Consider the following 17,989-nt stretch of genomic DNA (forward strand, 5'->3'; position numbering starts at 1 on the left):
ACCCTTACTTCAGTGTTGCCAACTTAGCGACTTCGTCGCTATATTTAGCGAGTTTTCAGACCCCCTTAGCGACTTTTTTTCTAAAAAGCGACCAGCGACTATTGATATACCAGTCAATATACCAATTGATATATTTGTTGCGCTGTCTGCTGTCCTCTTGGCCAGATTACACTTCTAATTTCTAATGTCAACAAGATTGTTTTTGAACTGGATAAATAAAGGATATATAAAAGTCAGTGCCAAAAACTGATTGCAGCTTCTACCTTGTTACAGGAATGCTGCTGGTGGCTCAAAGTGACTTGATATCACTAATGACGGACACATTTGACATGTTTCACGTATTATAGACCAACAAGTTATTCATAGCAGGTTAAATACGAGCAATCAGTTTAGGGGAAAAACCGGAAATCCGTTTTTGGCAGACGATCATTTTTTGGCACATCGGTCATTCTTACACATGTACTGTATCATATAAAATATAGAAACTAAATATCTTTGAAACGTATATGTCACGGTTCTGGGTCCGTTGGACTCAGTATTTTGAGTTGTCATGGTTTGGTTTAATTTTGAAGGATGGATTATTCTTTATGTTTCTCTGGTACTTTGTGTTTCAGTTATCTTGGTGTTTTGGATTGTTTTCTCATTCTCTTGTTGTGATTATGATGATGAGGATGATTATTATTATTAGAGTTTCATGTTTCTGTTTATCCGTGCTTAAGGATTTGTGGTTTCATGTATTGTTTGAGTTCCATGTGTTATTTTCTGTCTCTCAGTGTCAAGTCTGCGTGCTTGTTTAGTAATTCATGTTTCCTGTTTTATTGTGAAAGTCTTTGTCTTATGTTAGTGTGTGCAGCTTGGTTCCCCCGTCTCGTTAGCCCTGATCTCTCCCAGCTGTGTCTCCCTTCTGTTGCCCATTCCCTCATTACCACCCTGTGTATTTAAGCCCTGTGTTTTCCTCAACCCAGTGTCGCGTCGTACCATCAGATCATGCCTGTGTGTTCCCGGTTCTCCATGTTCAGTGCTCACTTCATGTTTTGTTTTCATACCAGCAATAAAGCTGAGTTTTTTGACTTTCAAGTTAGTGTCTGAGTCCCGCGCTTGGATCCTCCTCTCCGCCTGCCCGCACACAGAGCCCTGACAGTATAGAATCTAATCGTTTGGTTTCTTTTACATAGCACTTTATCAAACTGTTGTCTGCTACAGAGTTACAAGTATTATACTAATAATATAGCATCCACCATCTCCTGCTTGCATATCTCTGTAAACATCTTAGTGGTGTGGCAGCCATGAGTGAGCCCTGCAAACCCTGTGGATGGACGATGCAGTGGACAGTGGGAGGAAGCATCCTGAAGCTCTCTTTGCAGACCATCCTGTGTGATTCTCCACTCGCCGACCAGAAAAGACAAACCGCAGGTCTCAGTTGCAGCAGCTCATCCATGTCTAATCTTGCTCTGGCAGATTCAGCAACACTGCCAGAGACTTCCTGTAATCTATTACAGTTGTTAAAGAAACGGTCCAGGAACAGGTCACTCAGGTTAATCCTGTGTGAACAACTGAAAATATTGTTTTTCATCTTTACATACTGTGTATTTGAAATATTCTTGTTTAATTGTTATTGTTATTTACTTTATTGCTATCAAATAAAAATCCAAGTAATATTGTTCAAAGTTAGCGTTATGTTCATACGTGTTACAAATGCCTGTAAATCAAATTGAGTTCAGTGATAATTACTGTTTGTTTGAATCAATTTATTAATAACATAAAACCTTTAAACTAATGCAACACATATATCAATGTAACAAATATATTCAAATAAATAAATTTCTCAATACATAACTCATTTGGGAACTAATCTTTCTAGAAGTGAAAACAATCTGTCCATCCTCTCCCTGCTCTCCTCTCCTCAGCCTCTCTTTGCTGCCTCATGTCCTCTCTGATGAGGTCCAGCTCATCATCTCTTTTCCTCTTTCTCCCTGTCGTAGGTGGCTGAGCCGCTTCATCATCGCTGTCGTTTTGGTCACCCACTGCTGTGCTTGAGCCTGGAGCAGGGGTCGGCAACCTGCGGCTCCGGCTCCGCGTGGTTTGGGAAAATAAATTAGAAGTATTTAGCTGAAGTGTATTTTATTTATGTTAGTTCTTTTTAACTCGTAGTTCTAAATTGGAAGATTATTGTGATATTGAAATATAAATATAAAATTATATTCTATTATTTTTTCCTCGCTCAAAATAAGCGTCACACTCGCGGAAGCCGGTATTCCCGGCGAAACACCGTGCATTTATCAAGACTTTCAACCCCAGGTAGGCCAATTATGGATCTTCGGATCCACATTATGTCAGCAGCTCCACCGTGAACTATGTTAAAGACAAACACTGCTCACGCCTCACAGACGACAGATGACAGCTTACAGTCCTGCGTAAACTGACTTCGCAAAGCACCGATTAGCAGACACTGAGCAGAGGTTCAGGAGCAGAAGTCCCTTTGTAAACACATCACGGCAGACCCAACGATGTTTCCATGAACGTGCTTTTCAGCATCTCTTTATTGACCACTTTTCACACACGGTTGCTGTACGCATACAGCCGGTGTTCTGACAAAACGTCCTACTTTGGCAGCTCACAGCCCGACACACACCACCACCAACAACAGCAGAGAGAGCACAGAGGCATGGCATGATGATGCCATGAGAGGCATGATGAACTCATGGCATCATCATGCGGCGATGCATGATTGCGGGTGCTGCTCAGGTGCGTCCGCCTCCCCTGCAGCGGCGCTGCAGACCACGCCCCCGCCGCACGCATTAACCAGGTAAAATACATATTTAGGCAGAATTTTGCAAATATCTATTTTTCATTTTTCAGCAGCATAGTGCTTTTTTACCAATTATTTTTTAAAAGTCAGGTCAAGGCTCCAAAAGCCCAAAGGAGATATAAGGGTGGCGGCTCACAACAGTTTTTGTTTGCTACATGGATCATTTTAGTTCAGCTGGGTGTCTTTGCTTTTGTTATATTTCTTTAAGAATTCAAAATGTGTTGATTACATAAATAAAATGTAATCTTCTCTGTAGCACTTCATGGATTTCATAAGCAACACACCTTAGTTGTTCACACAAAGGTAGAAAACAATATAAACAGTGTTATCTTCATTTTAGATGTCAAAAAGTATTTGCGGCTCCCAGTGTTTTCTTTTGCGTGGAAACCGGGTCCAAATGGCTCTTTGGGTGTAAAAGGTTGCAGACCCCTGCCCTGGAGTGTCCTCAGGGAGGGAGGACATTAGGACAGGAGGCCTAATGGAAGGCATCTGTCCTATCACCTCATCCACGAGGGCAAACCAGGGCCAAGTAGCAGCAGTGGGCTTCCCACTGACCCCCTCTCCTGAGCCTGGATACTTGCAATCCTAAAGGCAGAGGAAATCAAAAATGACAGCAGGCAAATAAAAACACCACAACAACTCTTAGTAATTGCACATTTATTAACTTGTGTTCTTAAGAATTATCTTCTTGATAACACACATACGTACTTTGTATTCTTTAAACTTATCTCATGTCTTCTGGCCTGCAAGGGGGTGACTTTCCCCTGCAGGCCCATCCTCTCCAGAATTGTCCTGATCACACACAACAAATAAGAGAAGAAAGGAAACCATGGCAACTATGTTAATCCCTAAGCCCAAAGGTTTTCACAGCAGAACACCAGAGGAACACCGTCTGGACATCACAGGTTCTGTACAGCAGCGGTCCGTGAGTCGTTTGGTACCGGGCCACAGAGTTAAGGCTCCGGTGTGAAATTTATGGTTTTCAGGGTTTTTATCGTTAACTCGGTTTCCCTGAGTCTTTCCCTTGTTGTAGTTGTGTGTCTTATTTTGAAAGAAATATTTACACGTTACCATAGCGACCAGAGAGCATTAAGCGGCAGAGAGGAGGATGTTACTCTGGCGCATTTTCAGGAGGACGCTTCTAATAAAGTTACACAGTTACACAGTACATTCACGTTTATTATTATATTTACAAAATACCACAGTTTTTGTCTTGGTCGGATCATTTTATGTGGTTGTATTTATCCGCGATACCTTAAAGGCCGCTCCGTGTCTGACATAAACCGGTCTGTGGCGCAAAAAAAGGTTGGGGACCGCTGCTGTACAGCATGAGGGTTAATAGGACCGTACTCATATGAATATGATGTGTACATTGATTTATTCTTGTACATCCACGCCGTAGCGGCCCAATTCTTCACCCAGTGAAGAGGTGATCGTTTTCTCCTCGTTTTAATAAATTAAGCCGTTTGGTCTTTGTTCCCCACAACATATCACCAATTCGAAAAAATCTAAATTAGCTGTATGTAAGCGGCAATACATGAAAAACCGTGGGACCCGCAATACAAGCTGGTTTACGGTTATTTTAAATGAAAGAAACATGTCTATGCAGATGCCCAAAGCTTAACAACACGACCGCTATAACAAATTAACTTCTGTACAACCAGATTTTCATATATTTACACAGTGGCGGTCCTAGCCTATTTGGCGCCCTGGGCGAACACTCCCTCTGGCCCCCCCCCCCCCCCCCCCACACACACACACACACACACAGACATATGAAGACAGAGAAAATATAGTATGCAAACGGCTACTAAACAGACATCATAATTCGTCATACAATGAGAACAGGACAAATCAACAAGTGACACTGACTAATTACTATTATATTAATATTATATTATTGTATATATTGTTTGGAGTTTAGTCTGTTACTGTAACTATTTTTTACCATTTCTTCTTGGAGGAGCTGTAACCCACATAATTAAGAAAGTATTCTGAAAGTTTTAGGATACATGACATGCCATTATCCAATGACACATCTGCTTACCTGTATCTTTTGCTCGTTTCTTCTTGTAGGAGCCATAACTAAATGTATTGAATTTTAATGATCACTGGGTTTTCATTTGTTTGGTTGCTATGGTGATGTGTAACAGGAGTCACGTGGGTGGTAGCGGTGACATTAAGAGGGCGTTGTCAGTCTGTCTTTCACTGGTTTGATTTTGACAGAGCAGGGCTGGGTAGCTGTATTTTTTGTTGACCGCAGCACAACGAGTTTCCCCTTGTTGCATTAGAGCTGTGATGTTTTAAGAGTTTGAATCGTGAGCCGATCACATTGCTCTGTAAACTTTTCAAGCACTTTAATAAACAAGCAAGCAATTCCACCTCTCGCATTATTGCGTAAAGTTGACAGCACGTCAGGCAAATAGGCTCAATCCCCGGCCTCTAGCGACTGTGGAAGTCGCTACACTCCTCCTCTTCTTTTCTCTTTTTTTAAACTTTAAAAACGGGTTGTGTGTGAGACTTTAAATCAACAAAATATAAAATATACATTTTAAATTGTTATTGATCCCTTTACCCCGAGTCCTAAGTGTATATTTATTTTTTTACTCTTAAATATTTATTGTTCGTTTACTTGCACTGCTGTAACTGGAGCCTCGTCGTCTCGTCTCTCTATAATATACTGGACTGTATGTAGCGGAGATGACAATAAAGTTTACTTTGACTTCAGCAGCGAGCAGGCGCACCGAGGGCTCTCGCGCTCACTTTTCGTGTATTGATTGATTGATTATGCTTTATTCATCCCGAGGGAAATATAGAAAAACATCGGTGCAAATTATAAGTCTGTATCATAATGTCCAGTGTTTTCGTGTTTGTTGGTTTGTTTTTATTTTGTTTTATTTTGGGAGTTGGTTATTAGATGCTGCTCCAGCCAGTCAGAGAATCCCCCGCCGCCCCGCCCTCTCCTCCCTGTGCTGCAAGCAGCAGGCGCACCTCGCAAACGGAGGGCGCCCTTACTCCCAGCAAATGGGCGATAGAAAACCGATCGGTGCCTATGACATCCCCAATATGCGCTGGCTGATGTCGGGGCAGCATGAGTACGAGCAATTTTTTATTTTTTTTTGCCGATGCCCGTGATGCCGCCCCCACCACGATGCCGCCCCGGGAAACCGCCCGTATCTAAAACCGCTACTGTATTTACATTTGAACATGTTTTCCTCTCCTGCTTTGACGACCATCGTTATCAGAAACAAATCTCCTCTATGACCCGCAATGGATCCTGGGATATAGTAGGACACGAAGGATACATCGGACCCATCCTTAAAATTTGGGGAAAAGTAGGACGCATGTGTCGCCACATTTTGAGTACTCTTTGAATTCAGACAGCCTTCGTGGCGTCACCGTGATGTCATTGCCTGCAAATATGGCATTGAAGCATCCTTCCTCTGAATTCGGACACAACTAATCCTCAAATTCGTGGAAAAGTAGGACGCATTTATCGCCACATTTTGAGTGCTCTTTGAATTCGGACAGCCCTCGTCGCGTCGCTGTGACGTCATTGCATCCAAATATGGCATTTTAAGCATCCTGAATTCGGACACAGCCCTTGAGGAGGTAATTTATCCATTTAAATCAGCTGCGATTGATCAAGGACACATCTAAAACCTGCAGGGACACCGGCCCTCGTGGACTGGGATTGGGGACCCCTGCACTAAATATACGTATGTGTTTGTGACCCGTGGTAGGTACCCATTTAAAATAGGACAGAGCCGTAGGCGCACAGTCAGTTAAAAAGAATTTAATTTTTAATACAAAATAAAACAGTGTAACAGCGGCACCTAAAAACAATTAAAAAGCTTTACCTTATTAAAAACGATAAAACTGTATGATTGCCCGTGAGACAGGACAAGTGCTGCGGGGAACCGTTTAAGAACAAATCAACATAGCACACAGGTTAAAAAGGGACGGCAACTCACACATAACCCCCAAATGGGCAAAACACTATAGAAAAAGTCAAATCTTCAGTGCCGTCTTCACTCAGGCCCACCGCTGTGCATGCAAAAGCGGCGAGACAAAAAAAAAGGATGTTTCCCACGCAGCGCCTTCACCGTTTGCGACAATATCTATCTATCTATATATAAAAAGAGGTTAAAATACTAAAAGAATCAATATCTGTGGTGCCTACTGATACAGAAAAATAAAACAAGAAACAAACAATTGACAGCCACAGCAGTCTGTCTGTCACATTTAAAACAGTTTAAAGCAGGGGTCCCCAATCTCAGTCCACGAGGGCCGGTGTCCCTGCAGGTTTTAGATGTGTCCTTGATCCATCACAGCTGATTTAAATGGATAAATTACCTTCTCAACATGTCTTGAAGTTCTCCAGAGGCCTGGTAATGAGCTAATCATGTGATTCAGGTGTGTTGACCAAGGGTGAGATCTAAAACCTGCAGGGACACCGGCCCTCGTGGACTGAGATTGGGGACCCCTGGTTTAAAGTTCAGTGATGTGTCGGGTCCTTTGCCCGCAGCCAGAAATCCACTTGGCAAAGCAGCAGCTCGGTACTCTGTGAATAAAAGGCAGGAGATCACTTATGCTGGACAATAAAACACAGGAATATTCCTCAACTGAATTGTTTTATTACCTGTCCACAAGTTCGTGTCACACCCTAATAAATGTGGGTCAGTGGCGATGAAGTCCACTATACCGTTCTCACGGGAGCAATGTTTCCCACCTACAGGGGTGCACATAACTATAAACCTCTGCCAACAGCCAGAGCTCAAGTGGTACATTTTTGTGTAACCTACCGTTCTAACAGAAGTTTAGGGGAGGACCCATATCAGACTTTCATAGACAGAAGTTAACACCAACTTGGACCACACACTTGCAGCTTCAGGTTTGCTGAGGAATACCCAATTGCCCACACCTGCGCTTATGAAAGGAGCACAGACCAGCTCCTCCCACCAGGGGCGGTTCCAAGTCTCCAGGTCTCACCAGTCACATATACATATACATTCACATTTACCTGCACAGCCATAAAAGGTGCATTATGCATGAAGTGGTGACCGTAGATGTTTCCAATGTCCAGTAACTCATGACATCATGATTGAGGAGTTATAGAGTCTAACTGCTTTTCGGATGAATGATCTAGGAAAGTGCTCCTTTCGACTAAAGGAAACTTAACTCTGACTTAACAAAACTTTTATTGTGAAACTAAGAGCATATTGTGGAGAACTGATTCAGCTAAAACAAATTAATATATCTGTCCATGAAACTTAATTTTTAAAACAAGGATGTTTTAAAAGTTGTTATTTTACAGCAGCCCAAGCAGAAGTATAAAACCACACTGAGTCACGAAATGCTGCCCCTTCCAAAAAAAAAACAAAAACAAAAAAAACATACTGGGCAGATTAGACTCTCTTCCCTCTCTCCCTGTTGGTCAGTAGTTGTTGATCAATGGTCATGTGAATTTGCATAATTAAGATTAAAGAACTGACCTCCCAGCCCATTGTTCCTTCAGTGGGCTGGTTTCACTCATTATGTAAATGCACTGTTTATAAGATTGAAACCTGCAGTCAGCTGAGACTGAAGAAGTCACTTGGATGAGTGAAGAAACATTTCTCCCACAAAACGCTACGTCCAGATGAACAGAATCAATTTTTGGAGACAATCATGATCCACAAAAATGAGGGAGTACAATGCAGTTTGTTAATAAACAAAACACCAAAAAAACCCCAAAACTACTAAATTCAATATTTAATTAAATACAAAAGCTTTTTTTCTTTTAATTAAAGAAAACACATTCTCCCATTAAGCAGGAAGTGGTGGTGCGGTCCAATAATCCCTCTTTGTATTTAGTGTTTTCAAATCCTGACCACCATCTTTTGTCTGGCAACTCCCAGGGATGATGGCAGGTAAGAAGCAAGTAAAAGAAACAAAGGTTAGTCAAAAATCAAACAAAGTAATAAACTGGTATGCATACATAAGTAAGGCGTTTTGGAAGGGATCTCAAAACTAGATGGCAGACAGTTGGTCCGATTTCTAGAATCAATTTGATCCATGATTCGATTCGAGTTGAATCAGGGAGATTTTGCCTAAGACAGCCAGAAATATTATAATTCTGAACACTTATTAGTACATATGTATATTTTTATATCTATAAAAAGAAAACTGACACTTGCAAGACTTGATCAAAGGTGTAAGCATCACAGCAGATGCCTTTGTGTCAAAGTAACTGAGGATAGAAAAACATGAAGATTCTGCAGTAGAACAAAAACTGAAGAAAACCATTAATCAACATGTGAACATTACCTGATGCTGCTGAAGTGAAGCAAAGTTGAAGAGGTTTGATTAGAGACACAGCTAAGCGTATTGCAATTTTGCATAATTTTAAAAAGTTTTAATTTTTTCAGTATTGTACAGCAGAAATGAGGCTCTCTTGTTAGAAGTCATTTAAGTAAAAAAACAAAACAAAAAGTCCAACACCGTTATACAAAACGGTAGACTGGTGGGTAATAAGCGAACAAATAATACAGAAAACAGATTTGAGATGGGAAACTGTTGGGAAAGTACACTGAGAGAGAGCTGTGCAGTGATTGTGATTTTTATTGTGATGGAAGCAAAACAGCAAAAGTCAGAGTGAATTCATGACGATGTTTTTTTGAAGCGAAATGTGAAGCGTAGTTTTGATCTTCGTTTGCTGCTGTTTCAGTCAATTTTGGTTGGGGAGAGACAAAACCTAGAGCTTCAGAATCTAGCGCAAAAAAACAATGTAAACAAAGCACGGACGCACCGAAATATCATTATTAGAGACACACTTTGTGTTTATGTCTTTGTGTGGAATCCGTGTACAGGCTCTCATTTACTGTTTTAGCTGTTTGGTGGTTTCAAACAGTGTGCAGTTGATTAGGAGGCTAACATGAATCCCGACTCTGCTGTTGTTTACGTTTTCTGTAGATCAAAAATCCAACAACAGCAGCAACAAGAAGCACAGCAGAAACTGATAGAGCAACTATCAGTCCATCAGATTCACTCTTGTCTCTTCCATCCCCTGTGACTTCTCTTGGCTGACCTGCAGGTGAGAAACAGGTGTGAGGTGTCAGCTGTCAGGTAGGTGATGATGAAGAACAGAACAGAATCCAGTTCCTCTTCAAACTGCTGTCAGACATTATCTACTGCACTCTGATCACATCACTCAGACCAGCTGCTTTCTACAAAGTCTCATCAACAACATCTTTAGAAACAAACATCAACAACCAGGAAGCAGCTTCACCTCTGATCACACACACACTCAACTCTACTCACTCACCTGGAGGATCAATTGTCAGTGTTATGGTATTGATGAGCTTCCACGAGCGTGTTTCTTCCATGAAGACACAACACGTGTATGTCCCATCATCACCAATCGTCACATCCTTCAGAATCAAAGACACGTCTCCATCCTTCATCTGTCTGTCCTGCAGATCCACCCGGTTCTTATAAGATGGATGCTGGTTGTCTGGAACAAATTCCCCATCCCTGTACATGAGAACTATTTCTGGCTTCAGGTCAGGTCTTCTCCACTCTATGACTCTGAAGTTGTTGTTTGGAACTTGACATGGAAGAGTAACCGTCTCTCCAGTCTGAGCTGTGATGTTCTGATCTGAAAGAGGAAACAAAACAGAGCTGAGAGGTTAAAGTGGCCAGTCAGATTGAGGATCAGAGAAAGACAAGTTAACACAAACACAGACAGAGTACTAATTTTTCATTCTGACAGTCCTTTCACAGTCAAGTCCCGACATGATCTTCATACATCCTTTTTTCTTCTCTGTCATCTGTTCATGCATTCATATATTGTCACAACCCGGCTCAAAAGACGTGACAAACAAGTGGGAGACCACACACACACTTTTAAAGGTTGTAAGACATTTTTAATGAAATAAGGTAAAGAAACTTAAACACAAATTAAATAATACAACAGCTAGAGCTGGGCGATATGACCCAAAATTCATATCTCGATATTTTTTAGCTGGATGGCGATATACGATATATATCGCGATATTTTTTTAAAGCCATAAAGTAAGAACAAAAAGAGAGTTCTTAGTCAAAGCTGTGTCCCAGATGTCACACAGGCACTTTTATTAACATACAGCATAGATGTACATGAAAAAACTACTCAAAAATAAATTATGAGCATTTATTAAATAATGATGCTCTATAAATAAAAGAAAACTATGTTGTTTTGTGCATAACAAAGAGCTCACAATTGTGCAGTCAAAATGTAAACTAAAAGACGCTGAGCATAATAACATAGAGACAGATTTCACAGCTGCTCTTTTCCCAACTTCTACTGCGTGACTGACAGCCTGGAGTTTGAAATCCGCTTCGTAACCATGTCTCTGAACAGGTGCCATTTATGGTCCTTATACACACACAATACGGTAATATTACGTTGAAGCACAGTACGTATCACTCCGCGAGGCTCCTCGGTATCCGTAATGCTCCGACAATCCATCAAGCGGTGCAGCTCCGTAGCTTACCAAAGTCGAACTAAAACATTTTTTGACAGATTGCTGAGCGCTGTGTATCACATAAAATCGGTTCACGGTCATCAAGCACAACCAGAATTCATACAAAAGGCGCGCAGTCAACTTTTGAGAGAATGAAAGGATTTCAGGCCGTGCAGCCCCTCTGGGCTGCATGGCGTTAGCGTTGTTAGGTCGTTAGCGTGGTAAGCTCGTTAACACGTTAACGCCGTCCAGCCCCACGCACGGGGCGATGCGCAGTAACTCATTAACGGAGATTTGCCGTGTCCATCTTGTCGCTGCCTGTAGGTGAAGCGATGGGGGAGTAGGGGGGAGTTGAGTTCAGTGAAGGAGAGGCGAGGTCGAGTAACGTTGCGTAAAGACAAAAGTGGACGGAAGAGAGGCAAACTTGTGGCTCCACAAGGATAATTATAACGTAACATAGACTATATCGATATAAAGGATATTGTCACATCTTATATCTCGTATAAAAATATATCGATATTTTTAAAAAACTCGATATATTGCCCAGCCCTAACAACAGCCATAACTGAAGAACAAAAGAAATGAGTGCCAGACGAAGAGAGACCGCCAAGGTTCAGTCAAGGTGATTTTATATACTGGGACTGGCCTTCTTAGGTGTGCTGTATCTGTAATTGGGTCAGCTCCACCTACCACATACCTGCAAGAAACAGGCAACAAGAAAACAAGAACACAAGGCCAGCCCACTTGCTGTCACAATATCATATAACCTATAAATATATATATACATGCAGGTTGTCTGAACACGATTTCTCAATAATATTAAAAACCTAAAAACTATTGTTGTGGAAGTTAAAAGTTATTGTGACAGCCCTCTGATGGTGGAGGAAGTTTGTAATTCCATTTCTGCACTTAAGGCCAATAAATCTCCCGGCACAGATGGTTTGACTGCAGAGTTTTCTAAATCATTTTCTAATCTTCTGGCTCCGTTTTTACTGCAGGTTTTCACAGAAAGTAGAGAGAATAACACCCTCCCTCCTACTCTTACAGGGAGTGCAGAATTATTAGGCAAATGAGTATTTTGTCCACATCATCCTCTTCATGCATGTTGTCTTACTCCAAGCTGTATAGGCTCGAAAGCCTACTACCAATTAAGCATATTAGGTGATGTGCATCTCTGTAATGAGAAGGGGTGTGGTCTAATGACATCAACACCCTATATCAGGTGTGCATAATTATTAGGCAACTTCCTTTCCTTTGGCAAAATGGGTCAAAAGAAGGACTTGACAGGCTCAGAAAAGTCAAAAATAGTGAGATATCTTGCAGAGGGATGCAGCAGTCTTAAAATTGCAAAGCGTCTGAAGCGTGATCATCGAACAATCAAGCGTTTCATTCAAAATAGTCAACAGGGTCGCAAGAAGCGTGTGGAAAAACCAAGGCACAAAATAACTGCCCATGAACTGAGAAAAGTCAAGCGTGCAGCTGCCAAGATGCCACTTGCCACCAGTTTGGCCATATTTCAGAGCTGCAACATCACTGGAGTGCCCAAAAGCACAAGGTGTGCAATACTCAGAGACATGGCCAAGGTAAGAAAGGCTGAAAGACAACCACCACTGAACAAGACACACAAGCTGAAACGTCAAGACTGGGCCAAGAAATATCTCAAGACTGATTTTTCTAAGGTTTTATGGATTGATGAAATGAGAGTGAGTCTTGATGGGCCAGATGGATGGGCCCGTGGCTGGATTGGTAAAGGGCAGAGAGCTCCAGTCCGACTCAGACGCCAGCAAGGTGGAGGTGGAGTACTGGTTTGGGCTGGTATCATCAAAGATGAGCTTGTGGGGCCTTTTCGGGTTGAGGATGGAGTCAAGCTCAACTCCCAGTCCTACTGCCAGTTTCTGGAAGACACCTTCTTCAAGCAGTGGTACAGGAAGAAGTCTGCATCCTTCAAGAAAAACATGATTTTCATGCAGGACAATGCTCCATCACACGCGTCCAAGTACTCCACAGTGTGGCTGGCAAGAAAGGGTATAAATGAAGAAAAACTAATGACATGGCCTCCTTGTTCACCTGATCTGAACCCCATTGAGAACCTGTGGTCCATCATCAAATGTGAGATTTACAAGGAGGGAAAACAGTACACCTCTCTGAACAGTGTCTGGGAGGCTGTGGTTGCTGCTGCACGCAGTGTTGATGGTGAACAGATCAAAACACTGACAGAATCCATGGATGGCAGGCTTTTGAGTGTCCTTGCAAAGAAAGGTGGCTATATTGGTCGCTGATTTGTTTTTGTTTTGTTTTTGAATGTCAGAAATTGTCCATATTTTAAGGGAGTTTTCTTTACGATGGGAAAATGTTTTATTCTGTTTCTTTAAGTTCCCCAAGAAGAATGATAAATGTTTTTTTATAATAAATTTGTTAATACTTTTAGCTATACATAAAATATATATACATATATATACACACACATATACATTTATATACATACATATATATACATATATATATATATATATATATACATATATATACATATATATATATATATATATATACATATATATATATACATATATATATATATATATACATATATATACATACATATGGAGGACCACAAGAGCCACGCGCATCGAAATAAAAATCTCTGTGCTTTAATAATGAATTGTAGAATAAATTATGCAATTGTAAATTCATTTTTGAATTCCAATTTAATAAACTGCATTTCAAAATCCTTTTTCCAATTGCATTTCAAAATCCTTTTTCCAATTGCACTTTAATAAACTGCATTTTAAAATCCTTTTTTCAGTTGCACTTTAATAAACTGCAGTTCAAAATCCTTTTTCCACCTGCAATTTAATAAACTGCAGTTCAAAATCCTTTTTCCACCTGCAATTTAATAAACTGCAGTTCAAAATCCTTTTTCCACTTGCAATTTAATAAACTGCAGTTCAAAATCCTTTTTCCACTTGCAATTTAATAAACTGCAGGTCAAAATCCTTTTTCCACTTGCAATTTAATAAACTGCAGGTCAAAATCCTTTTTCCACCTGCAATTTAATAAACTGCAGTTCAAAATCCTTTTTCCACTTGCAATTTAATAAACTGCAGTTCAAAATCCATTTCCCTTTCCTGTTCACTCCGGGATTAGCTGCTGGATTAGCTCCTGGATTAGCTGCTGGATTAGCTCTTCGATTAACAACTTGCTGGAGGCTATTCAAATTAGCCACACCGTGGGATGTAAGGAGCTCTCTGATTGGTTGGTCAGACACAGGCTGTCTGCCAGCCTGGATTTTTCTAGCTCATAGCTTCGCCCTGCTACGAAGCGTGTGTGCTTGTACAAAGGCCGTTCAGCCTCGGGATTTACACTCGGCTCGACACGGATATGTGAAGAATGAAGGGACCCTGCAGCGAAACGGAGAGCCAACCTCTGACTGAGTGCCTGTCTACACAGTCTGACCACCTGTTGAAGGTAAGGTGCTAACGTGGCTAACGCTAGCATCACCGCACCTAGCCCCGTTATTTTAAGGTCATCTTAGCTAATGAAAGTTTTACGTCGCAGCTGTACAAGCTCGCTACGTGTTTTGTAAGCTGCTGTGCTCTTCACAAATAAAGCTGGAAGCAGCTCAGACTGTTAGAACCAGCACTGAGCCCTGTTACATTTATACAGTGTTAGAGCAATGGCTGCAACCTACAGCCTTTAAAATAGCGATTAAAATGCTGACAGTAAACTCGTCAGTCCAAATGTTACCACATTACTCTATGGTACTTAGAGTTAAAACAACTGAGACAGGCTGATTAAAATAACAGCTGTCAGTTCTCTCATTCCTTATATCAAGACTGGAGATCACACTACTGATTTCAGTTCATTTAATATGTGAGAGCACAGATTCATTCTCAACTGGACATAAATGATGATCAAAGGTTGTATATATGATGAATTCATCAAATCCCAGCCTCTAACACAGCGCGCTGAATCTTAGCTTTGAATGTCCAGTATATTCTAATCAGTGCAATGTAAGCATTCACTGAACCTATAGTATCTACACCTGTGTGGCAAATGTGTGGTAAAGATACAGATAATGAAATGTAATTATTAATACAATATACATCATGAAAAATGAAAGCTGAAATTGATTCAGTTTAGTACTTTTCTCTGTATGCTCTGTGATTATAAAGGCCTTAAATTCTGTGATATATACTGTAAATGATTTTCACAGAGGTCTTAAAGTACTTAAATCACTGCTGATAGTCTGGTTGTTTATATTTTCACACGTTTTTGTGTCTGTAGGGCTGTTTGATAACGATTTGGACTCCTCTGGGAGATGAGGACACACCCACATCTGTTCCATACTGCAGCCATGGATGGTGTTACAGCTCTGAGTCAGCTTTGGGCCATCAGACGCACACACTGGAAAACCAGCACCTGGACTTCATGCAGGAGAGACGGCCTCAGTGATGGACTCTGCATCCTCTACTTTACCTCTAATCTCTTTCTTCTTTTAACACACAATTAAAATCACTCCAAAAGAGTGTAAACTTACTGAGGAAGTCTCTAACTTGTACACATTTGTACTTTTACTTGTTTTATGAGTTATTTTTAAGAAGAGTAAAGTTATTCACATAAAGTTGTTATTCTTCTTATTTATTCTTTTGTATCATGTACCACAGTCATACTGAACTTTACAGACCTGGTGAATTGGAGAAAACAAAGATCACACACACACACACACACACACACACATATGTATATCATTCAGCTTCAGCAGTATTTCTATTCATCTTATGAATTCCAGTCTAATGTCAATTCACTGAGTTCAGTTTTGGTCTTAAAGTCCAGAGAATACCACCTGGTTCAACAATCTTTTTATCTGATTATTGGCAAAATGTTTTCTTCTGAAAGAAGAAAACATTTTGGGCTCAATTTCAGCCTCAGGCAAAATTGAGCCCAAAGAAACAACAACAAAGTTTAGTTCCTCTGGATTTTCCATGGAAAATTGTTTTATCACTCATCCAGGTGACTTCTCCAGTGTCACGGATGACTGATGAATGTATCTCCCACTGGAAACCATTGTGTCCAGTTAAAGTCAATCGACTTTTTTTAAGGAGAGTTGTTAGATGCTGTGCTCATGAGGACAGTGGGTTTTAACTTGCAGCACAACACAAAGCTGCCATACTGGATCAACGATCAAAACACTTAATTGAGCAGAATTAAGTCAAAATGTAATATCCTCATATGATGACACATCACACATGATCCAGCATTGTTCTAAGAATGCAAACTTTCTTATTGGAAGTTTCCACAGCTGCCAGAAAGGGACAGATTTCTGTCTGGTCTTAATGAGTGGTCGTTGCTCTCTCGTTTTCTCTGGAATTGCTGCACAGAGGATGTAACACCCATGATAAGCACTGAGGTGTGTGTCCTTGTCAGGAATCAGCCATCCTCAGCTTCCAGATAAGGAAAAGTGGAACCAGAAGATATTCAAATGCATCTCCTCACAGCTGCTGATGAATTCTACAAAAAACAAAGTTTGTTAAAAACATTTGCAGGTGAATCACCACTGATTTATCAGTGACATCCATTTACTCAAAAATTACTGACAAGTGGATAACTAGAATATATATATATATAATTTCAAAATGTCCTGTACAAAATGGAACTGTATATGACAAATGTGGTGTGGTGCTTGTGGAATTTTTAACAAGGACCCTACAAAACTTTACAGTACTCATGCTGCCAAACTTTTGACAGCTAGGTGTGCAGTAGGGCTGGGTATCGTCACTGATTTCTAGAATCGATTCAATTCCGATTCACAAGGTCCCGAATCGATTCGATCCACGATTCGATTAAATTCGATTTGAATCTGGGAAATTTTGACAGAAATATAATTCAGATCAGTACATTGACATATTTTTGTATCTATAAAAAGGAAGCTGACACACGCAAGACTTTATCAAAGGTGTGAGCGTCACAGCAGATGCTTTTGTGTCAAAGTAGCTGAAGATAAAACATAAAAACATGAAGGTGGTTTTCCTGGCCTGGGATTTATAAAAATATTCTGCAGTACATCAAAAACGAAAGAAAACCATTAATCAACATATGAACGTTACCTCTGACGTTACAGTGGTTTTATTAGAGACACGGCTGAGCGTTTTGCATTTTGCATAATTTTAAAAAGTTTAAATTTGTTCAGTATTGAACGGCAGAAATTCTGTTTTCTTTCGGAAGAATGTAAAATGAAAAAACAAACAAAAAAAAAAAAACAGCGGCCGACAGCGCTGTAAACAACAGAGTTACTGTTAATGCGAATAATGCAGAAAACAGTACACAGAGAGAGAGAGAGCTGTGCATGACGTGTGATTTTATCGTGGGTGAAGCAAAACAGTAAAAGTCAGAGGGAATTCATGACGATGTTTACGTGAAGCGTAGTTTGGATCTTCTTTTGCTGCTGCTTCGGTCAATATTGTTTGGAGAGAGATAAAACTAACAGCTTTAGAATCAGCGCAAAAAGGGCGTGAACACAAAGTGCTACCCGCCGAAATATCAGAATCAGGGAGCTGTCGGCTTTCAGCACCGACCGTGTCCGTGCAGTTGTTGTGCCAGAAAGTGATTGCCGTCCGTGGAACGCGCGCAGACGCTTAAAGCTGCAGCGCCCGTCGGGTGAGAAAGGCGACATCTCACTGATTCTGATCCGCGG

At 40.8% G+C, this 17,989-nt stretch overlaps 1 protein-coding gene and 1 long non-coding RNA gene across 2 annotated transcripts in view; both read right to left on the reverse strand.

Moving 5' to 3' along the window:
* Positions 1-7,308: 7,308 nt before the first annotated feature.
* Positions 7,309-7,700, reverse strand: LOC109201267 (uncharacterized). Its single transcript, XR_002061291.2, has 3 exons — positions 7,615-7,700; positions 7,452-7,541; positions 7,309-7,373 (listed from the first exon to the last, which is right to left on the reverse strand). It is a non-coding gene; the product is annotated as an uncharacterized LOC109201267 (long non-coding RNA).
* Positions 7,701-9,392: 1,692 nt separating this feature from the next.
* The window catches only part of LOC112846058 (CD226 antigen-like), a 14,051-nt gene continuing 5,454 nt past the window's right edge, over positions 9,393-17,989 (reverse strand). The window contains exons 3-4 of the mRNA XM_025905313.1: positions 10,116-10,448; positions 9,393-9,878 (exon numbers count right to left, since the gene is read on the reverse strand). Of these exons, the coding sequence (XP_025761098.1) occupies positions 9,721-9,878; positions 10,116-10,448 (491 nt within the window). The 3' untranslated portion in view covers positions 9,393-9,720. The remainder of the gene's footprint in view (positions 9,879-10,115; positions 10,449-17,989) is intronic.

This window comes from Oreochromis niloticus, linkage group LG3 (genome assembly GCF_001858045.2).
Source record: "Oreochromis niloticus isolate F11D_XX linkage group LG3, O_niloticus_UMD_NMBU, whole genome shotgun sequence".
NCBI lineage: Eukaryota > Metazoa > Chordata > Actinopteri > Cichliformes > Cichlidae > Oreochromis > Oreochromis niloticus.